The sequence below is a fragment of the Antedon bifida genome, chromosome 4 (genome assembly GCF_963402885.1).
Source record: "Antedon bifida chromosome 4, ecAntBifi1.1, whole genome shotgun sequence".
Lineage (NCBI taxonomy): Eukaryota > Metazoa > Echinodermata > Crinoidea > Comatulida > Antedonidae > Antedon > Antedon bifida.
Window position 1 is genome coordinate 4934439 of NC_136229.1, and position 25022 is coordinate 4959460.

At 32.6% G+C, this 25022-nt stretch overlaps 1 protein-coding gene across 1 annotated transcript; it reads left to right on the forward strand.

Annotated features, from left to right (window-relative positions):
* The first annotated feature begins 16269 nt into the window (after positions 1 to 16269).
* On the forward strand, positions 16270 to 24310 carry LOC144841278 (uncharacterized). Its single transcript, XM_078697541.1, has 16 exons — positions 16270 to 16372; positions 17243 to 17352; positions 17805 to 18046; positions 18342 to 18535; positions 18893 to 19020; positions 19261 to 19402; positions 19732 to 19846; positions 19952 to 20104; positions 20242 to 20282; positions 20570 to 20712; positions 21204 to 21599; positions 21720 to 22077; positions 22197 to 22384; positions 22804 to 23213; positions 23581 to 23680; positions 23917 to 24310. The coding sequence occupies exons 2-16, from the start codon at positions 17248 to 17250 to the stop codon at positions 24016 to 24018; spliced, it is 2817 nt and encodes a 938-aa protein (XP_078553667.1). The 5' UTR covers positions 16270 to 16372; positions 17243 to 17247; the 3' UTR covers positions 24019 to 24310.
* The last annotated feature ends 712 nt before the right edge of the window (positions 24311 to 25022 follow it).

The window sequence follows — 25022 nt, forward strand, 5'->3', positions numbered from 1 at the left end:
AAGTCGCGTGCTAAGCATAGTGATACCAGACCGACCGACCGACCGACCGACCGACATAGTGAACTATAGAGTCGCGTCCACGCGACTAAAAATGTCTCACAAAGTCTTTGGTGTATTTTGTAGGGCGGTTTGAACCTACATATTCGAAACGAACCGCGTCACCTATAAATATATATAGGCCCTATAAAAAATGTTATGAAAAACGTTAACACTGTCTACAACACAGAGGATGTCAAGTGGAACATTAAAAATGACAATAGACTAGCGGGTATATACACAATTAAATAAAAATCTTAATATTTTAAAATTGCGAGAATGCGTATATTGCTGATAAACTGATAGTAACTCCTATTTTAAATCACGTACGAACGTAATTTTTGTGACAAATCTTACAATATTATGATAAATCAGTCCAATGGGACAATTTATAATAATAGCATATGGCAACCATATTGGAATCCAAGATGGCCGCCATTAAAAACGTATACAATGTATGCATTTATGTATTTAATCATCAAAAATATTACCTTGATTGCTAAGTGAGATAACAATGATATTTGGAACATTAGGTTCCCCACTATAGCCTACTTTAGAGAATTATCTGTTCAAACGAGAATGCATAAAGAAAATGTGGTTGTATGAATTGATATACAGTAAATACCATGGATTCCTCCATGGTATTGATATAACATATTAGATAAAATATTTTAAGAATAGTATATCCCTGCTATGTATTCTTTGAAGGTATGATAATATAATAAGATAAATATAAAAAGATTCCTAACTTCATTCTTGCTCCAAAATATGACTGGAATGCCGTAGGTAAGTTTCTAATACAACCTATGTATTGTTTAAGCGTTGGCGAATACCATGACGTCACGAATATTCCAGCTTTGAGACGTGACAACCCCGGATGGAATTAAAGGGTCTACCTTCCATTTTCGGGTATTTTCACCCCGGGTGTTTGAGAACTGAAATGGATGATTAAATACCTGAAATACAGTGTTCGATTGATTCTGAATTTATAGAAATTGTTTTATTACTAAAACTTTTTTTTTTTTTTAATCTTTTATATTGAGGATTCTATATGTATTGTTTTATTATTATTTTATGTTATCGATTATAATAAGAGTAACTATTTTAGAAACCATTTTTTGTCTCATAAAGTTTGATAGTTAGAAAGAGTTTTACACAATCCATTCTGAATCATTTTTTCCAGGAAATTCTTTTACTGCGTCCCTTTTTGCAGTTGAATAATTCAATTTCAATTCAATTCAATTTCTTTTTATTTCGGAAATATCATCCATATTAATAAACTTATAAACAGAAAGAGAAAGATCGTAAACTCTAAACTTAAGTATATAGAATGCTTCTCCATCTACAATACATTTTGGAGTTATGGAGCATATGTTTGCAAACACAAGCAACAAGGATGTTACCACTATTCAACATACGTTGCATGAAACCATAGGTAGATTTTCGCATGTACTCATTAGTAATAAGGAATAATTTAAATATTTGAAGAGTTTAGTAACAAACCATATTATTTATTTTTACTAAAAAGAAAAGTTTGCTTGGTGAAACTTTTTAAAAAATGTTTTTATCTGAAACTATGTTTTTAGAAAAATAATTACTTTAATCGGATGTGTACTTTCATTAAAGATGTATTGTCCCTTGAAACACAAAATAAATGAAGGGTAAAATATTCTAAATTTAAATTGGCCATATCAAAGTAATATTAAAGTTATTCACTTTAAGTCGAAAATTCGAGCCAAAAACAACAAGTTTACGTAATTAACAGGTAAATTAGTTTGATTACATTTCTTCTGGAAAATCGTCGTGAGCGAAAGTAAACAAAGATTTCAAACCACGAGTACGCATTATGCATATGCTAATTAGGATTGTTTACAACTCATCACGGTTGAGAAGGTATTTTCACACAGATCGTGAGGAAGTTTTATGATTATGCATACAGAGTAGCCAAACAAGCGCGTTTCATTATGGGATATGTTTTGATCGAAAACTTTGACTGGAAGTCAAAATTATTTTTTTAACAAATCTTTTATTTTTTATTTTTTTGGAATTAGTCAAAGGGACAATACATCTTTAAGCTGAAATTATTAGAAACTACAGTAAAATATTCCGCAATTGTTTCTTTATTTCTAAAAAAATTGTTCATAGTTTTTTAATTGTTTACGCAGATGGTTTTTATTTGTGTTATTACATGTACAATTTATAAACCTTATTTGCGCTCTTGTATAAGAGCTGCAGTAACTGCAGTAAAATAAAAAGTGCAGTTTAGTTCCTTAAAGGTTCGCTTACAATCTAAGTGACCGGTCATTGATACATGCGTACATTAAATACATACGTCACTCATTAAACTGAATTAGTTAAATCTACATAGAAATATGGTTATATCTGCGAAAACCTAGCATGCAGTATTGTAAAGAATTATTTTACTGACGTAAGTAACCGAATCATATCTCACAAAGTTAAAAAATTGAATTTTATAAAGCAGTGTTCCTAGCGTGAAGGGCACTTAGGAGGCATTGGTGTGTTCCACAAACAACGAAGGCTTTAGTTTGACACGGTAATGATATAACTACCGTGTTGTATATCGAAGTTGAATACGTCGGCCTGGGCTAGCTAAGGTCATGCTGTTTACTCTACCTCCACCGAGAAAGGCTTTAAGCATTACACTGTGCCGGGAATATTAAGTTTCTAAACCTCATAGCCAGTTCATAGGTATCCATAACTAATGTCTAAGTTCAGAGAAAGAAAATATGTGACCTGTTCGGTAAAGAACATACCTTCTTTCCGACTCATCATGATGTCGTTTTGTATTTAAACTAAGTCACATTACTTGTAAATTGTGTTATCTTTCAGATCATTGTTTCCGGTGACAAGATCTTTCTGATTAATTTATAATTTGTATTTAAAGATACTTTTTTATTACTATGCTTTTCCTTTTTAAACCTTAATTGAAGATTCAATATTTATAGTTATTATTATTGGTTTGTTTTTCTTAAGCGCATAAAACCGTATTTAATTATTTCTTTGAATGTCTCATAAAAATATATAAAATGTTTTGTTAGTTAATAATCATTTACTTTGGCCAATATAGCGGAAAAATGTCAATAATATGCTAAGTCATTACATTATTTCAATTTGAATAATGTTACTTATACATCTATTTAGTAGAATAACATTGTTAATTATTTCATAGTATAATCTGTGTTTGTCCAATTCATTTAAAACTCTCCCTCTATAACATGTATTGGAGATGAAGTCTTCTTATACCTACAGTACAACATTAAGAATGTCATATTTAAGACCAGTACAGAAAATGATAATTCACAACTTGTAGGCCTATGTTATTTTACAAAAATGTCTACAGTGTACAATAGAAATGGAAGCACTGTAGAAGACTTTCACATACATTTTCTGTAAAATACATTTACTGAACAACTCAAATTACTGATTTGAAATGTTTGAAATGAAACAAATAATCTAATTGTTGATATTGCTTCTTTTGAACTATCTCCTAGAAGACTGCGTTGATTGGCCGTCGTTTTTTATCTTAATTTTTGTGGACAATTGCCAAAAACGTCCTTGGAAAATATCGCAACCAAAAATGGGATAGATTTGATACAAATTGGTTCGTAATTGTCCATCGCTTTCTATTTTGCCAATGTACTCAGAGTATTCATAAAGCACGGGTAGAGATTTGGATCACACCTGTCGCTTAACCCTTGTTTAGCGGGAGTTCTACCATTGTGGTCGAAATAATTTGTATTAGTGGTCTACAAGGAGGACGTTCAACCATTGTTCCGACATGTTGGTGCCCCAGCAATTTGTCTTTTGTATGACTACTGGCTTTTATGCAAACCCAAGTGATTTTAAACAGAAAGTGCAGTCGAAGAGAGCTGCCACAGGGCTAGGCCTACGTTAGCGCAACTAATTTGAATGAGGAATGATATCACAGCTAGCAATGACATGATAAAACCTTTATGGAAATGCGAACCCCTAACCACAATAAATGCAAATGTTACGCAATTGTATTTATTTAGTAATCGTATTTATATTTCAACAGTTTACAGAATTATGACCAATTATAACGCGATATTTGATCTGCATTCGATACGCTCAGAATCCTGGCGTTTGGTATATCGCCCACAGTTTACTACGAATATTAGGAACGGTTCTGTGAATCAACGAGTCCATAAGGTACTTATGAAAACAGCAGCTATAACGTCGGTTGAAGATATTTAACTTATTTGGTGACCATGATGTTTTTAAAGATGGCAGATTGTAATAAAGTAATTTGTGTGCAAAAGTATAGGTCGTTAGTCTTCTTCTTTCCCTTTTCAGGGAATTTATTCAACTCATGTATATGGGCCATTGACCCTAATACAAAACATAATAGACTATAACTTAGGCCTAAGTTAATTGTTTCTTCTTTGAAAAGTTAAAGCAAAGTAGACGTATTTTCTTAAATTATAAGTAAAGTTTGTGTTTGAAAGTGATAAACAAGCTTGTTAATAGAAGGATAAATATGTATAAATCATGGAATAAATTTGTTTCTTAAATCATTATAAAATGTACATGGTAAAATAAAATGAAATTCATCCTCAACAATGTTCTTTTTACATAGTTTACACGTTCTCTAATATCTTTCTATTCTTTCTTCCCATCTCCCCTTTTCAATTTCAAGCTCTAATATCCCTAAATGTAACTTAGTCAAAAATGAGATTACTAAATGGCCTACTACTACACTTATCCAAGCTGCATATGATTATGACGTGGCTTTTTTTCACCAAATCTGTAACATGAAATTTCAAAATTATATCATAAACGAGTCATTGACATTTGACCTAAGGTCTTTGTCTGGGGCAGGTGTCACATATCCCCAGAGGCCTACCAATAAATTTAATGAGCGCAATGGAGCCGAATTGTTTGGATAAAACCCTAATTTGTACATTATAAAATTCAAATTATTTACGTTGCCTAGAATATTAATTAGCTACCTATGGTGCTGTCAAAGTCAATAAGAAATATTATATTACAATTTTAATAATTTTTATATAATTATAATAATTATTAGCGAAGGATTTAGATATTTATGTTGGCATATATTTCTAATTAAGTTGTATGACTAGTGATAATTAAAGGCAAATTATACAAATTGAGACCTTGATAGGTAATACGCTGCGTAATGTAGACCTACAACGAATTTAATAAACACATGAAAATACGAACTTATGTTTTAATGAACCTAAGTTGTTTATAGAAATGATATAATTTACTATTGAAAACAACATTGTTTTTAAAGAATTATTATTTTTAAACTTTATTTTAGTGATTATTAATTTAATTGGGAGAATAAAACAACACCCTGATAGGACGGTGACTTGTACTTTAAAGATGTTGTCCCCTCAACAACATGAAAAACGAACATTAATACAATCATACTTTAAATAGGCTATTTTGCAGTTTTAATAAAGTTATTCAATTCTGTAAAAAAAAGTAAATAAATAACTATTACGTTACATTAAAATGGCATATTAAAAAAAAATTTGAAAAAAAACCCAAAATGTTAAGGGACAATATATCTTTAAAGACGAAAGTACAATAATAACAAGATTAAATTAAACATATAATATCAGCAATAGTATACATTTTTAAAGAAAAAATTAAAGAAATTGTAAATGGAAATATCCTTCTATCCAGGTGCCCCATTTGCGAATTCATTGGTTGATCCTCCGTGGCTTGTACAATGTAAGTAAAGTACAGTATTCAATTATGGACCGTGCCAATGCTATTCAGTTACATAGAATGTTTTAACTTTAATCAGTGTATAATATACAATGTCACATTCTAGCTACTCGATATTGATCTCTAACATATAAAGTGTCCCAACAGCATAACAATGACATTAAACTCCCTTAACTCACCTGTCGAAAGAGGCAAGGAACATGCATTGCGTGTTGTCATCAAAAGAGAACGATACGTTGCTGTGACATGTGATTCATGCCCCGAGAAAAATAGCTGTGTCCCAACGCGGACGCTAACAGTGGTCTAATAATGGAGCCTTTAAACTTCTCTTTCAAGATAATTTGGCCTCATTTTATTTTATGAAGCTCAGAATTAAAACGCGTTTACCACTATCATGTGTCAACATGATGTTTCAAGTTATCGTGTTGGACGTGCCTTGTTATTGCATTCGTGTTGTCACTCAAACGCTTCTGACACAGTTACAAGCAGTAGCATCCCCGAATATATGATATTCTATTTTGTATATTTTCATATCACTAGTTTTTGCATACTTTCGTCCTGTTCAACTCTGGTCCTTTATTTCTATGTATTTATTCGTTAAAATCTTTGACTTGTTGAGATGTTAAAACGTACTGTTGCGTTTGGTGTTATAGTCGTAGTTACAGCTGTCACTACTGCACTGTATGTAGACAATGATTCTTGTTTCATTATTTTCAGATCTGACATATAAATGATGTCACTCCTGTATTAAACAATTTTGTTTTGTTCTTTTATGTAGTTTAGATGAAGACGTTTATAATCAGAATTAGTTGTATTAATCTGTCTACACTATCAAACTAGTTCGACAAAAAAAGTGTGATGTGCTCAAATATGTTAGTGATATGCTTAAATATGGTAGTGATATGATCATCATATCTATATATGGGCACATCATATTTTTTTTGTCACATATAGTTTGATAGTGTAGACAGGGTTTAGGAAATGTTTTTACAAATGTGCGGCAAAATAATTTATTGGATTAATATGAAGAGGAGTATTACGCCAATACCTACATAATAGGCCTTTTATTCTTGTTTTTTTTGGTCAAAATATAAGAAAATAAATTCACAACAATAACAATAAAATAGACATTTAAAATAAGATAAACATAAAAGAAAAAAACAAATTCAGAAAAAAGAATAGAGCATTATGAAATACAGGTATACAAATAATAATAGTAAACTTTTTTTGAAAATGTTAAAAGAAAACCATTATAAATTATATAGACAATAAAATATTTAAGTAAACACATATTATAACAAACTTTATTGAAATTACTAGAAAACATATAACATTTTAAACTATTTTCTCCTCTTTGTTTTTCTTTATTGCTTTCCTTTCTTACAAATACCACCGCAACATTCCTTCAGACGATGTACTAAAGGAAATAATTTGAAGAGATTAGATGTATCCCTAGGTTAAACATTACACATTAGATGTGAGCCCAGATCCTTGCAAAACATTATTTGATGTTAATCGACATCAACGTAGTGGCACAAGTCCAGTTAGACATAGTTCCAAGCATTGGGCCTGAAACAACAAACACTAGAGTACTGTGTAATAATACTACGAATTTTGCCCGACTACGCCTATTATATTGTTACATTCTAAAAATAAACTTTAAATGGATTTCTACTGATAGACACACATTTTTGGCATCAGATCAACAAAGATATCAATTGTTTATAGAATATATTTATAGGTTTAGCGAATTTAAGCCGTTTTGCCTAAAGGTGCTTGGCATGATGGGTAATTCCATATGATGGCTGGATGATAGAAAGTCTGGAGCACTTTGGTACAGTATTATTGCATACGCCCGAAGCTTGATAGTGACTTATTGTAACATATTGAACTATTCTATCATGTTGAAATAAAATAAAACATTATTTATCGAGGACATTCAAGTTAGTATTAACAATGTATTTTGTTGCAGACTGACAATTTGAAATGTGTTTTTAAATACATTTTTAAAAGCTTTATCCAAATTAAGTTAAACAGAAACTTAAACTTAAATTATCTTTCTAATATTTTCATAAATGGACAATAACAAATAAATAGCCTTTTTTCTTCTTTAAAATGGTGTAAGAAATTGTATTTTTAATTTATTTTTTGTAAATTGTATTATTATTTCTTTACTAGTCATTTTTTAACTCGTTAATATGAACTACAATATAACCATATATATAATATAACAAGTTAGCACCTTCATTGTAATAACATTGTATTTTCTAGATTTCAAATCGCAAAATAGAAGTAAAATGAAATCTTTGATACAATAGTACGTTGGTCCATACACTATATAATCTAATATATTTTCTTGATAGATAATATAATTATTATTGCCGCATACCAATCAAATAAACTAATTAATATGTTTAGCCGTGAAATCCGTTTCATCAGTGTAACCCGCCTACTACGACATATCCTGTTGTTTCCTCATGTATTTTGTTATCGAATCTATTTATGCAATGTTATTACTAGTTATAATCTTTAACACAATCAAATTTAGAATATTTCATCTCAGCGCGTTACAGCCCTTCTAAGATAACAGATGTGTCCATGTTGAATTATAAAGTGTTCATCTATCGATTCAATACAATTTGCCATTATTAAAGATTGTCAAGTTAGCAGATGGTCTAGGCTATTGTTCACTCTGTGTCCTTTCGCTGTCGTAGGTGGATCATTGTACCCCTGATTTCCGTTCTTTTCAAGTTCAGGTGTTTCATTTCCAGGGGTCTGGGTACAGCTGTGAGGAGGTGCTAGCCTGTAGAAACTTACCACCGCCATGCCTTAAACAAATCTTGTGATAATAACAGAACAGTTGCTAGAGAAACGTCTAACACTCACGAAATGTTGTCGATAATATAATAAGTTGCAAGAGGTTGTATAATAACACTCAACATATAAACCAATCAATATAGTAGTGAATAATATGAATTCAATACAAAACAGTTAAAATATTTTCGTCATATGTAATTGCAAGCTCTTAAATTCTTTCTGTGATTTCCTCTTTTCTCATAACTTCTCATCTGCTTCAAACTATACTACGAAAAATGCAATAATGTTGTTAAAGAAATACAACGACATTACGTTATGTAATCTATAAGTGAAAGGGCTTATTAATTAGGTACTTTCTTTTTGGGGATGAGGTGGTTGGGGAGGGGGGTATAGGGTGAGGGTGAGATCGGGTGAGGGTGAGATCAATGTCAAAAGTGAATAATAATATATTCCAAAGACTATAGCATTTGAACAGATTCGTGTCAGATACGGACCGATGCTCACGAATATTATTTATAGCATTCTGTACCAATTATCACAGTGTACCTAAACTAAAGGACTGAAACATAATATACACGCAAGCGACGTCGGGAAGAAGCAAATGGATAACCACGGAACAGACAAAATATTGTTCGAGGTTGGTTATATAACACCGACACGGCATAGAGTTAAAATTTGTTAAACTAATAATACAATTGGCGTGTTCTATAGCGCCATACAAATATGGAAATATCACGTTTATTGATTATGACAGAAATCTATAGAGTTATGATTTTTGTCTGCATTCCAGGTTTGTTTTTAGCCCTTACCCAGGGGTTATATATTTAACGATGTAAATCAAATCATATATATTTTATTTCTGTTTATTGTTTTTCTAAAAATTGAGATCATTTTTGTATACTTCTGTAGTATAGGACAGTACAGTGGTGTGTTTTAAAATGTTTAATCCATATAACTATTTCGAGATTGTGGTTAAAAGGACCTCCGGTGCCTCCCATAGTTTTAACCCAAAACTCAAGTACCAAACAAAAAGTATTATTATATTTAAATGTTAAGCTACATTATGATACATAATATACTAATAATAAACCAATATTTAGCATTATGTTTATCTGTTATAAACTTTGTTAACTCTGTTATTATATATTTTTATCACGATTTTTTACTTCCAAGTCTTAAAAATGAAACAACAAGGCCATATACATGGCTGCAGTCGTCGCGTGCTCAAGTTAGTGTTTACCGACCGACATAGTGAGCTGTAGAGTCGCGTTTGCACGCGACTAAAAAACTACGTTAGAATACATAGCTGTTAATTTTGTTTTAGAAATAATTTGTTTCTAAATTTCTCCGTTACGATTGGATTATTTTCCACAGTTTTACTTTCAGTATCAATCATATTGTGTTTCACATAAAAGCCATTTCTTTGTCTTTTTAGAATGTTACCAGTGGTATTCTGTGGTAATTCGTTTCCCTTGACGTACCCTTAAGCTTATAAAAATGTTGAATGTATTACCTTGTTTTTCTTGCAACATAATTCGCAGTAATGAGGTAAACTTATTGACGGAAGTTGTTTAAATTCAATAGGGGGCGCCATTCCATTGGGCACCTTATGTGGGCCCCTTAAGTCGTCAAAATATTATTTTAACCTTCGAAATAAATGAAATTATGTTCAATCCGTTCTCCGAATTTGTATCTTTGACATCATCAACGACCTCCAACTACTAACGTCTGTCGTGATCGACTATTAATAATCATAATTATTGGCTACTTAATCACATCATAAGTTGACGATCATTTGCCATAGGGGAAGAATTACAATTTGAGAAATAAAATTGTTTTTTCGTTTGTACACGACCTTAGTAATGTCCTAGGTAAACTTTATAATGCTTTTGTATCATTTTTAAAAACATTTTTTCCTACTAAATAATGCGTTGGGCTAAGAATACGGTAGGACTAAATCTTAGTCCTTGCAGACTTCACAACTGTTTAAGAAGGTAAGGTCTGTATTGTACGCCTAAACTGGTCTTTTAAATGTATAACGATGTAAATTCATAATTTTACATCTGTATTGGTGAATGTCAAATCCAGCGAAGTTCATTCCACCTTTACATGATAAAAACCTTAAGGATGACTAGGGTGTCCATGTCCACTTATGTTAATTCATCTTGCTTCTGAAAATGTTCAACTCAAATTTAATAACCAAAGTTAATAGTTCCAAACTCACATGAGACTAGGCCCAGTAGGCTTTTAGACAGGGTAAAACATCACGGCGGCGACGCAGGGCCTCAAACCCTCAATTTTGGGCTGATATCTACTTTCCAAGCCATCGTAACTAGCGGCTAAAACGCCGTTGAAGAAACTATCATATGTCATAACTTTGCACGCGATTTGTATACCACGTGATCGTTTACATAATTATGTTTATCTCGAAAACTAATGGGATACTAATCATAAACTCTCTTAATGTTAGAGGTATCGTATTAATAATAACGTTGTCGTTACATAAATAATTGATATTCTTTAAAATGACTTTAAAAAATGGGACTTCAAAAATATAGTTCTTCCGGACGTCTGCAAACAAAACGCGTACTTAAAAAAAGAGCAATTTTTTCAATATACGAGAGAAGAATTCCATTCTCTGATTATAAATGTTCAAATACTAACTTCAAGTTCGAAAATAATGCTCCATTTTAGTTTATAAAATGTCTGTCAAAATTCGAAATTAAGAGCCATGGCAAGATTTTTTTGTTAAATTGTTTATTTATCAAATTATATTACCGTAAATTGTTGATAACAATTGACTATGGGGAGCAGCAAAATTGTTTTGGTAAAATTGCCTATTTCCAAAACGGGCCCCTTAACAGACAGTGAAATAACGTAGCTTCTAGTTAGCCGCCCTCAATACACGAAACTCGAGTAAACGATTGAAAACATATCTCCTGTGCGGTACTTGTTTTAAATGTGTTAGGATGGCGTAGTTTATTTATATCTACTAGATGGTTCTCGAATTATAGTAATTTCAACGTAAAAAAAATGGCGATTTCAAATGTACGTAACGGCAGGACTATAAAATACATCGTTTACAGGAACGAATAAATAGACACGGTGATTCGTATGTAGTCAACTAAAATTAGCAATTACTTCCGAAAAAAAATACTTGTCAGAAAATGAATCAAATTTAAACAAAACCCAGTTTTTGTATGTAACATTAGGGTTGATGGATGGGGAAGAGGATGGGTGTAAGAAGGAACAATTTTTAAATATATTCTTATCCACTCAGTATTGAAATATTTGTTTTCATGATTTATAAATAATATACCACTAATAAAACATTTACGATTTAATACTTTGTTGAAACTGTCACTGTCATAGTCGATTGAAATAGTAAAGTACATATGTCACGATACACCACTACGACGTTTATATTTTTTGTAATTACTAATTAATACAAACGTTGAAACTGTCAGTAATAAAGTTTATTTGTATATGTGTTTATATACCCAGACTCACAGTAAGGCATTTGCGCTTCAAATGGCGACCAAAAATGGTTAATATGTATTTACAGTACAGGAGTACAGTATTGTCAAAAGGGCCCATAAATTAGGTGGTTAAAATCAGTACCGAACGTATGAACCAACTTTATATACCATCGACTAAAATTTCTAAAAGTAACGATTTACCGAATTTTGCCCTTACGTAAATTTATATAATTATAGATGTCGTTCCAGAGGGCGGTAAACGTCGTTACTAAAACACTAGAGTAGTTATTCCATAAAACGAGTGATGTGCCAATAATAAATAAAATAATGATAAATAAATAAGTAATAACCCATTTAAAAAAAAGAAATTTGCCTTTGAGATAATAAATAAATAAAAATGAAATTTCAACATCACAGTAGGTACTCAGCCTTTTATAAGCCTACAATTTAAGAGCTAAAGCGGATAAGCCAATAGGATACAATGCAAGGACGTAGACGCAACGCAAGCGAGTTGACCAATGAAAATAATCCGTCGCTTGTGATTGGTCAAAATTGTTTGCGCCGTTGCGCTTACATCCTTTGTGTGGCGTCCATAGTGGAAACTCAGCTCAAGAGACACAATAACACGAAGTAAAACAGCTTGTTGTTACGTGAACATAACCTACACAAACTTAGTGAAAACTGATCAGTATAGGCCTACTAGTGACATCTACCGTGTGCTTTTGATCTCATTCAATGGATACAGGACAGTAGTTTTCCCTGTGGAATGCTCATCCTTCGCCGTATTTTGTTTTCAACTGTCTCCAACATTATCGGACACATCCAATTATTGCTAAATCCTAAACTAATATTTCTTATAAAAGGCTAATATAGGATTTCAAAAATTAGACTAAATGGCGCTTAATCCACTCTCAGTCTTAAATTGTCGTTAATATATAGTAACATGACATCTACGTATTAAAATGCTGACCCCTCGTGATTTCGGCCTATATGACTGTTAATATTAACTTTTTATTGACAACAAACTAAATGATACCACTTAAACATATATTCTAAATTCCATTATGTATGATGATGAGTTTATCACGTGTGGTAAAGTCGTATTAAATAATTGTCTGATGATTCATTACTGTTAAAACTCATTCACAATGATAGTGATGATATTTCCGTGTATCAACCTTTCATTACATTACGTCATACGACGTACGATGGACTATTCGTACTGTCACTTGTGATCGGTCAATTCGCTTGCGTTGCGCTTTCGTCATTGCGTTGCCTCATATTGAGAACCAATCCTCATCACTGATCTTCATTTAAATCATACGAATGTCGCACGACCAGAAAAATGCATGATGGTACTGAATTAGTGTGATCTATGATGCTTTTACAAAGAATACAAAATGAGTATAATAATTATTATATAACAATAAAGCAAATATACATACTTGTGCTATAACTAACGTATTTATTCGTCCAGAGCGTTTATTGTTCAGGAGGTGTGGCGTTTATTCGAGAGAGATGTTTATTCGGGGGAGGCGTTTACACTTTTTTGGTGTAATATGGTAACATGGACAAAAATAATTAATATAGGGATAAAATACAGTAAAAATTGTATCAAAATGCTTGGTAAAAGATGATTTTCTTTACATTTTTTTTATTTTCTTTCTTACTATTGTATTTAAAAATGCAATAGTGAGAGAGTTGATAATAATTATTAATATTTATTGAAAGTTAAATAATGTCAGTTGTATTTGCATTATACTATTACATTTATATCAAGTGCAATACATTGTATATGAACATTTTTTACTGATGAGGAAATAAAAGTTGGTCGAACCTACTTAAGACAGAAAAAAAGGCTTGGTAAATTGTAGATCATATCAATAGATAAATTCTAGTACAAATGGAAAGGTGTGTTTAATAGTACAATATCGTTTGTTCGAGGAAATGAATAAACGCCCGGGTCGTTTTCGTTTATTCCAAATGATGTTCTATGAGGGACGTATATTCAAGAGGGAGTTTATTCAATACGGTATGTGTCAAAGCTATATATGTACAACAGAAATGTTTTTAGAATTCAAATTTAACGGTAACATTATTCTGGTGCAGGGTGTTTTGACGTGGATCAGATGTGTCGTTTAGCCTAATACCCTCTTTTTCAAGCCACTACCCTTGAAAACATATTACCGTGTCATGTGATTGTTTTCAGCTAGCTATGATACTCTATAATACTTCCACTACTTTCCAACATGTTTTATGTCTCGTGTTTTATGGAGCCAATATGTTATATCTCATTTAGTAATTAAGGTAATCTCTTTCTCTCTCAATCATAATCATGTTTTAGTGTAAATGTACTTTACTTTTTTTAATGTACTGTAAGGCACACCAGTTCATTGAGTCTAATGTGTACTTTTACCAGAATTACCTTTAACATTATGCGAAAAGGTCTAGATCAAACAAACAATCATTTTAATTATTTGGGATTACGAAATTATATGTTATGTAATTTGACTTATATATATATAGGCATATATATATATTAATACTTTGATCTCTCAATATTATTTATTTATTTGATTAAATACATAAATGCATACATTATATACGTTTTTAATGGCGGCCATCTTGTATTCCAATATGGTTGCCATATGCTATTATTATAAATTGTACCTTTGGACTGATTTATCATAATATTGTAAGATTTGTCACACAAATTACGTTCGTACGTGGTTTAAAATAGGAGCTACTATCAGCTACTACCAAAATAGGGTCGGCCCCCAGTTGCAATGAATTATACTTGTCCTAAGGATTCCAAAACTGCCAAGAACTCAATTTGAGCATTAAAATCTAACGGAATTACATTAGGTTCCCCACTACAGTATGTTTTCTTGGGATGACCAATCACCGTGTCAACATTATTCTACTGCAGTTACTTCAGTAAATACATTTTGATTTACGTTTTAGTTTATGCAATAATTAGCAAGCTTTTTGCTAAAATGATTATTTAAAAAAAATTAATACGCTAAGAAATTAATACGCTAAGTAAATATGTTAAAAACTTAAAGAGATGTACTGTATATGTTAAGTTATGAATATTATGAAATGAATATATTTTTAGTAATTAAAAAAAAGCTTTTTCTCATTAGTGATGCAGTCAACTTAATCTACATACAAATAAACATTATAAACCAAACATGTATGTATGTACACTCAACGATACATACATAGACATTAAATACAATAGTAAAACAAAACCAATGCAGTGGCTTTTCTTAACTTTTAACTTTTTAAACTTTTTTTTTGCTTTACCAACCTTGTTCGTACTTATAAAATCTTGTTCATGTTCGTGTAGAGAGGCTATAAACTCAGAGGAGGAATGTAAAATATCTTCCCTTTCCACCAAGACAAAAAGGATGAGATGAAAAAAGAGGAAGGCAAAAGTTTGAAACTAGATAATAAGGATGATAGCATGGAATGATATGTTTAATCAAAATCGTAAGGTTAGAGTCCATACACTGTGCAAGTCCAAGATGCCATTTTGGCTCTGTGTGTATGTGAGACGCTTCATACCCGATGTCATCTTATTATAATACTACTTCGTATACAATTTGTAATTGAGAAATAAAAAAAAAATATTGCATTTTAGAAAATATGAAAAAGCACTTCATACAAACTATATTCATGCTAGCAATTGTAGCAGAGTTTCCTTTTTTGCACCCCATTTACGTTGTGCCTTAAGTTACACATATGTTCATTTTCTATTAGATTTTTAACTTCAGCAGTGAAAAGAATCCAGATCTTTTTTTTTTATCATCTTTATATTTTCTTCCAGCATTGGATAATATGTGTACCATGTATATACAGAATAAAAACTATTGTTTAATTATTGTAATGTTAAGTTTAACCATATTTACAGCAGAAATATCATCACGAAATACAATGGGTAAAATCATAAAAAAATCGACCATCTGTTAGGATTTAGGCATATATTAAATTTTAAAACGTCAGCAAAACTGTTCTAGATAAAGTAAGGCAAGCGATTAAAAGTTCATTATCAAATAACTTGTATATTAACTCAATAATGTAAAGTATATTTGTGTTATATTAGCCGTATTAATATAATGCAATTTAATGAGAAATCCACATGTATTTTACAAAAATGTGCATCATTAACTGATGACGTAATGAAGTAAATGACAACCAAAAAGATATATAAACGCCTCTGTTTGAAAGTTTCAGCATCAGATCGGCAGACGTACCATACGTCTGAAGTTTATCTAGCAGAGGAGTTTAAACACAAGGTAGGAATGTTCAACTTGTTTTATATAGTAACGTGTATTACTGTACGAAAAATATAGATAAAGTACCAGTTATAGATTTTTAAATAAAATTGTTTGAAAGAACAAACTATTTAATTCTTTAGATAGTAGGCCTAATAGTTGTTTTTAGAAATAGTGATAACATAGCAAGTATTATTTATATAGATGGCTTTGTAAATTCGTTGACACATTTCGTTGACAATATCAGAATGATATTATATCTATAGGCCTAATTTTTTACAACCTACACTATAGAATTATTAAATGAAAGTTTGTTACATAAAGTTTCGTATACGCAAAGAAAAGTTCTCCTTGTGTATATTTTACAGTAGTATATTCAGTTGATTAGGATTTTTTACAAATATAAGTTTTTGGTTTTTTTTCCACGATTTGTATCAGTTCTCTCAAAATGATTGCAGTTACAAATTTGGAAGATTAGCAAGAACAACGACTCATAAAAACACGCTTTCTATAGTTCCATAGTTTGAATTTCGATTTTCTAAAAATGATAATGAGAATACTGTGAATACTTTAGTTATTTAACATTATGTTTGATTTAATACCGTATAGAATGCAATGTTTAGATAAAAAAGCGTTATTTTTAAAACACGTAGAGCATATCATTAAAAAAATAAACCCCTAATTGGCCTAGCTTTTCAAATAGTAAACGATCTTTATTAGTACGGTTTATGCAAAAGGTTTATGTAAAAACATCCAAAGAAGATTGATAAGAATATTATTATTATTGTTATTTTTCAAAGGCAATACAATTGGTACATTAAGTACTTTTCAAACTTGTTTAGTTATATATATCGTTTTACTATTTTATTAACATGTTTTGTTTCATTTCAGCGAAAATGCAAGGTATTGTACTCTTCGCACTGGTGTTTGTTCTGGGGGCAGTAGAGGCCAGCCATTACCGTGGTGGTACCTTCAGCTATGAGAAGTTGGGTAAAAACCAAGTAAGTCTATTGTATACATGATTGTCTACAGATGTGCAATGTGAACTAAAAACAATAACCGTTTTATTAGATGAATTAGTACAATCTCTATTAGACATGTTAATACAGTATGTTCGTATGTGCCATACACTAGGACGATAAAATATAAAAAGACAGCAAATCATAATGCCCCTAAAAACTAAGAAACTCGAACCATTTTTGTTTCTATTCAACATTCTTTTCAACATAAATAATAGTACATAACGTATAATTTAACGTAATACATAAGACAATAGCAATTAAGAATTATTCGATATCATCACTTAAATTCTTTCCTTTGACTAATGTAATATTCTTTTTTATGCTTTTTTCTTTTTCTTTCCCTTTTTTTAACTCGAATCATTTAACCTCTCCTCATCACTTTGTCGTCGAAAGGTCTGCAATTGCACTTTCACTTTTTTTACTTCATCTAGATTAGAGTAAAGTGGAGGTTGGCTGCCAAGAGATCATGGGGTCTTGAGTATGAATGCAAGAACATTGGCCAAACTATGACTGGTGAATACAATGGTGTATTGAGATGTATTGACTGCGCCGGAGACAATAAGGTTGCAGGACCTTTAACCTATGATTGTGTTGGTTATAGTGAAACACAAGACTGGAGTGTTGTCGAAGGATACGCCGAATTTACCGCAGATAGACCACAATTTACACTTTTGTAAGTTCTACAGCTTTTTAAAGTGATTCAATAGCGTTTATTTTATAATGATGTATGATAACGATTTATCATAAATAAGTTAAGAAAAGAAGACTAACATTTGGTGCTCACTTGGGCGCAACGCGTGTTGACAAATCATTAGCGACAGTTCCAATGATCTATCGCGTCGTGATTGGTCAAATTACATGCGTTGTGCACGTCCTTGCGCTGCGTCCTAGTGATAACCAATCTTAATCTAAGATAGTTTGTAGAACAAACAGAAACCTCAGACTCGAAATGAATTCATTTATTACAGTTATCAAGTAGAACCTGAATCCCAATGTAAAGCTGCCAGTAACTGGATTGACCTGGTAAACGCTGCCGGAAGAAGTTGCTGGAGATTGGTAACCAAAGTAGACCTGGTTAAGAAAAACCAACATTCACCCGTTGTCACTATGTTGCCTGTATTCACTGTACGATCTGGCTGCAGAAGTGTTATTCCAATTGAAGGTAACACAACATAAATACTCTAATTTACATTCATTATCCTTCTTAATTTGCATTACGTAACATTCTCTTTCATTCTTTCTTTTTCATTTAGCTTCGCTGCTGTTCCGTTCCTTCATTTCACATTTTTTCCATTCTCATTCCTTTACTCCACTTTCGATCACTCTTTCTTTATTTATTTCGGTTTTCTTTCTATTGCTTGTCCATTTATTTGCTTTCTTAAACCTTACCTTTTCTTTCCATGCACATACATAAGTATACCTTCGTTTCTTGTCAAAGTTTTGAACTTACTTTTTATCAGTATATTGTACCAACAACACTTTTAACAAATAATTACGTTGACATTTTGTCTTACTGTAGCATCTGACCCAGATGGTGATATTGTACGATGTCGATGGGCCGTCGATGCCAAAAATGAATGTCCACCCAAATTCGGAAGTGACCAACATGTATGCGGAATGGCAACCGATTACGCAGTTCTTGATAAGGTAAAAACAATCCTGTAAAATTTCGTTTTTGTTTTTGTTTATTTCGGTAACACGATTTTTGTTTAGTTTTGTAGAATCCCACAAGGTTACACTCATTGGAGTGACCCTTTTTGCAACCATATGAATTTCTTTTCATTTTTACGTTTATAATAATATACTGTACTGTAGAAAGTGTACGGTAATTCGTTATGTTGGTTACTTTATTTGGATTTTGAACTTAAATTATATTTTTCTCAATAGGATCGATGTGAATTGGAATTCCCTAAGATGGGTATTCCTGGTTGGTACGCTGCCTCCATCATGGTTGAAGATTTTAAGAACAAGAAATCAAATGAGCCACTGAGTACAATTCCATTCCAGTTCCTGTTAAACGTAACAGAACGTAAGTATTAATCAATACCAATCGATTATGATTATCAATCGATAATTAATATCCTGCCTTTGTCCTTCCCTCGAATATCAAAAACAAGTCTACTTTATACGGTATAGCAATAGTTATATACTTTAAGTAGGTATTACTGTACGTGGTCTAAGGGTTCGGTTCCACAACCATCAATAATATTAGGCGGTGAAGAATCCTCATTCTTTGCAGAGTTTGTGAACAGAGGCTTATCAAGTAAATGTAGTACAGTTGTATTTTTTGAAGTCGTAGTGTTGTTTCTAACGTTTAATATACTAAGTTTAATCATACTAAATCATCTACACTTACAGCCGGTAGCTGTGTAGGTCCATTGGTGCAAGGTCCATCTTGTGATATCATCCGACCTGGTGAGAAATGGACAGGAGTTGTAACAGCAAGAATTCTTCCAGCATCAGACGCCGAAACGTAAGTTTAGAAGTTTTCAAACACATAATTATTAATTTACCTACTATTGTATTTCTATAGCAATCAATATCATTGATATTTAAAAATGTTCTCAATCGTTTACAGTATCATTGCTATGCCAATGAGTCCCCCAGCAGGAATGAAGACCAAGATCACCACTAGCCTTCCAAGAAGCGAGGCATCTATGGAACTTTCTTACACAGCTGGCAGAAAAGAAGGAGTTGTCGGATTCTGCTACACCGCTCTCGATAACAACTGGTTAGTTTGTTTATCAAGACATAATTATTTTATCTCTATATAGACATTTTCAAATTATTGGTATTAGCATATCTGTAAAATATGTTTTTCATTAAATAATTAGATATGATAATATTGTTATTATTGTTTTTGTTCAGGGTACAAAGTGATCCGGTATGTGGCCGAATTATGATCTCAAGTACGTATAAATCTTTATTCTTTAAATTCCAAATATTTTGTGTTAATTTAAAAATATAGAAACTTCTTCCTTCTTCCTCTTCCATTGTAACAACATCTTAAGCTCTGTCTTCACTATTAAACTTTATGTGACAAAAAATGTGATGTGCCCATATATGGACATGATGATGTCATATCACTACCATATTTAGGCACATCACACTTTTTTTGTCAAACTAGTTTGATAGTTTAGACAGAGGTTTATTCATAAACTTATTCACGCTGTATATTTTCATTATATTTCTACAGAGGATCTGCCCAAGGACAAAGAAGAAGCCGAACCCGCTCAGTTACTCATGGCTAAGTCAATTCCTAAACCAGGACAAGTCTATGGTAACAAGAAAGGAGAAACTCCAATGCCTAAGACATGGAGACTCGCTTTCAACAAGCCAGTAAGCATTATTATTCATCTATGAATGTAACTTAGGCTCGATTCTCTAAAGTTTTAAATGTACACAACATACAACTGTCCTTACAATTCAGTTGGGTTTATAGTTTAAAACATTGGCTTGTTAATTGTAACAGTAATGTAAAAATAGAGGCCTATTATTGTCAGGTTGGTAGTAGTGTACTTGTGTGTAATTCTCTCGGTCAGTTAATACCAAACAAGTATACTATGGTAATAGTAATTCATGTTGGTAATGTGGGTGTGGAATTGATAATCTATGTGTTTGTGGTTTTTAAATTATTTTTTCATGAAGAATTAAGTTATGGGAAATTGTGGTGTGATAACAAATCTCTTCATCATCGTTAATTATAACCAAAGACACAAATAATTTCTCTGTTTCTCTGAAATTCAAGGTCACTTGATTAACCAACTTTATATACTTTATATTCATTTTAATTTTAGGCCTAATAATGTCGAACAATTTTTAATTTATAGGTTGCTCGACCACGCAAACCAGCATACGCTCGACTCAAGTACAGAAAGGGAATGGACTTCAAAGAATTGGCCAAATTCAACTTTGCCGATCCTAATGAAATTAAATTTGTCGAAGGAGCTGAGAGTTCAATAATTGAGTTCAAACCTCCACTAGACAAATTCAAGGATGGTGTGCAATACTTCGTTGAGATTGACTCAGGTACAGCTATTGTCTACAAACCAGACCCCTGTGGTAACGCTCCAGCAGAAAGTCCTAATCCAGGCTTGATGTACCCCTTCCAAACGGCTGAATGCAAGCCTAAACCACCACCAATGGCCATTCCAGAAGAATCTATTCCCTCACCAGATTTCGAAACCGCTAAGGAAAAAGTATGGAAAATCAAATTCAACAAAAAGGTAAGTAATACATTGGTTAAAATGGTAGTAATTGAACACGTCGTTGAAATACATTATATTCTTCATTCATTCTTTATTGTGCATTTGCCTGATAATAATTTATTATCAACCGTCTTTTAGATTGTTCGACCAACCAACACTGCATACATCTCAATTTTGGAACTTCCAAGCCAAAAAGTGTTGGCTAAATTTGACGCCTCTAAATCCAGTGATGTAGAATTCCCATCAGATGACCCAACCATCCTTCGATTCAACAAACCATCAGGCATTGAAGACGGCATGCTGTTTACTCTTCAACTGGACGGTGGCGTCGTAATGGCAGTCAATCCATCACCCTGCAGAAGCGAAATGGGCTCAGCTCTTTCAGGCGGCGGAGGAGGAGGAAAGGGAGGAAAAGGAAAGGGTGGCAAAGGCGGCGGTGGCGGCGATGATCCAGGAAAGAAACCAAATCCACCAACAACATGGGGATTCAAATCACGTACGGTCTTCTTACTTGATTTACTGCATAAACTTTCGTTATGTTTCCATCTTAAGGTATCTATTTCCCTTCTATTATACCATCTTTGTAATAAGTTCTAAAAACGTTTCTTCTTACAGCACCTCCACCAGAACCATACGTTGATTGTGGTGACTACAGCATGACGTTCCACGTTCCACACAAATACGTCGATGACATGGCACCAGAACTTCTCCACCTTCATGATCCAGAATGTACAGCCAAGAGCCGAAACTCTAAGTGGATGACAGTAACAACGTTCTATGACGAATGCGGAACTAAATCCAAAGTAAGTGTTATCATTATTTATTATTCTTTATTGACAACTGGGGATAACAGTGCCCAACATGGCACACAAATAGTAGGCGATACAAGCATGTAAATAGCAATAACATACTTAGATAATATTTTCACTAACTTTAAAAACAAATTTTGACAGTAATAAAGGTTCAATAGAAAATAAAAACACAAGATTATGGCAATGTATTCAGTAAATGGGCATTCCCATAATGCGTGAAGCTCGGTGTGCACTTCGCCGCATTTACAAAGACGTTCATCGGGTGGCGTGCGAGACCACCGCCCAGTTTCTATTCTAAAATTAAGATCATTGATCCTGTAATAAATCATTGATTAATAATATTTATAAACAAATTAACTGCTACTACTACAACACTGCTATTCACCAATATTTACACTTTTTCTCTACAGCGTCTTAGTCAACAGAAGATGCGATACATCAATACCCTCAGAAGTGATCCAAAACCAATCTTCTCTGGTGCTCCCGCTACACGAAAACCCCATAAGGTTGACCTTAAGTTCGTCTGTGACGTTACTGGTACTGGAGTAAACGACAACCAATTCAACTCCAACAACGGCGTTGACACCAAGAAGTTCACCAATTCTGGAGACATGCGCACCTACTTGTCTATCTACAGCGATAGGTCTTATTCCAGAGTCCTTACCAACAGATTCCCTAACGTTTCCTTCACAGATGTCTTGTACTTTGCTGGACATGCTGTCAACTCTGCCCACGAGCTTGAGATCGACAGCTGTCGCGCCTTCGCTAAAGACAAGACATGCACAAGATATGATGACCCATATGTCTTCATTGAAAATGGGTGAGTTATTTCTTTCAAACAAATTTCTTTTACAATGATAAACTAATTCCTTTGAAGATAACGGAAATCATATTGTAGAGTATACAGACTTGGTTTTACAGAACTATTTAAACAATGTATGTATATGTAAATGACTACAAGACAGAGACTTTGGAGTAAGATAAAAAGTTTTGAATTTTACGGAAAATACGGATATGAGAAAGGTAGTTGTAACTGCATTGGTAGAGTTGCAAATTTACGCTTTATCCCAATACTCTTTAAGCAATTTCTTGAGGCTTTTTATTGATAACTGATCAGAACAGACAATCCATTTCGTTTACCATTTTTATATTCTGTACCTATACTCATATCCATATTTATTTTACAGTTGCCCCGTCGACCCTACCGTAAGAATCAGTGGATCCGGAAACGAGAAACGAATCAGCGTTACGTCATTTGGAATGATCCAGAAAGGATTGGACCACAATGTAAGTAATACCGATTTACTAGATCCGTATACTTTGAATACTTTTCCAAACTCACCCCAACATACGAGTAATGATTTTTTTTCTCCATGCAATGCATTCATGGTACTAGATGCATGCTGGTCGTAGCCCATTGTGGATGGTACTACCATCCTACACAATCTTACCACCTGCCAGCGCCATTGTGATATAAACATTGTATTAAAGAAACTAATACTGTACTATGATTCCTTTGATAGGTAATTGTAAGATGTCGAATGGTCGCCTGTGATTCTAAGAACGCGGACGAATGTGCAGCAATCAAGGCCAAGGCCAGGAACTGTCCGTCAAGAAAGGGCTAGAAAAGGAGGGCTAGAAAAGGAGAGCAGACAGAGTCGATGTACCAACATACTTTTAAAACAAATTGATAGAAATATTATAACTTCATAATTAATAATTAACAATATCGCTATTACTATGTATTAATGATTACATTTACCGAGGAAAGACTCTGCTGACTTTGACCATGCAATATTTTAAACCGTTTAATGATTGATTTAGAAAAAATATGATCTGATTTTAGACATCGGCCTAAGTTTTTGCTTAGTTGATAATTTTGAAATCAATAAATTCCGATGATATGCAAATTATAAAGATTGTATATTATTTATTTTATATGCGGTTGTAGTAGATAGTCAACATATGCTCTTTACAAATATTACGAACCAACCCTGTGGACGTATTCACCAATCACATTTAAGGAAGGAAACATCTTTAAATTTAAACAGTCCTCTTATCTAAGTGAATATCACTTATCACTTTTTTGACTGATTGATGATTGGAGAATACGACTACTTAGACTAATACAAGGCCAACAGCCATAAGTCGCGTGCTCTCAGAAAAAAATGAACTTTCAAAAAGTAATGTACTTTAAAACTTTTCTGTACATCAAAACAGTTCAAAAAGTACAGAAAAGCGATAAAACGCATAGTGATACCGGACCGACAGACAGACCGACAGACCGACCGACCGACATAGTAAACTATAGAGTCGCGTCCACGCGACTAATAACCATCAATCTGCAACTCCTTTTGAACAATCTTTTTTAACCACTACAATAGAATAATACTAACAAGGCCATGGAGGAAATAATGACAAAACCAATACATTCTCAATATCTAGAAATGTCCCTGTATAGTAATAGAACATCCCATAATACGACATCGACGCATCATTTAACCACACTTTTTATTACAATGGTTGATTATCATATTATTTAACTTTGGAAAGAGTGAGATAACTTATTGATCTAAATGTGACAGTGTTATGCCGTGAATAATGTGAGTTGAATCTTTAACTTTAATGT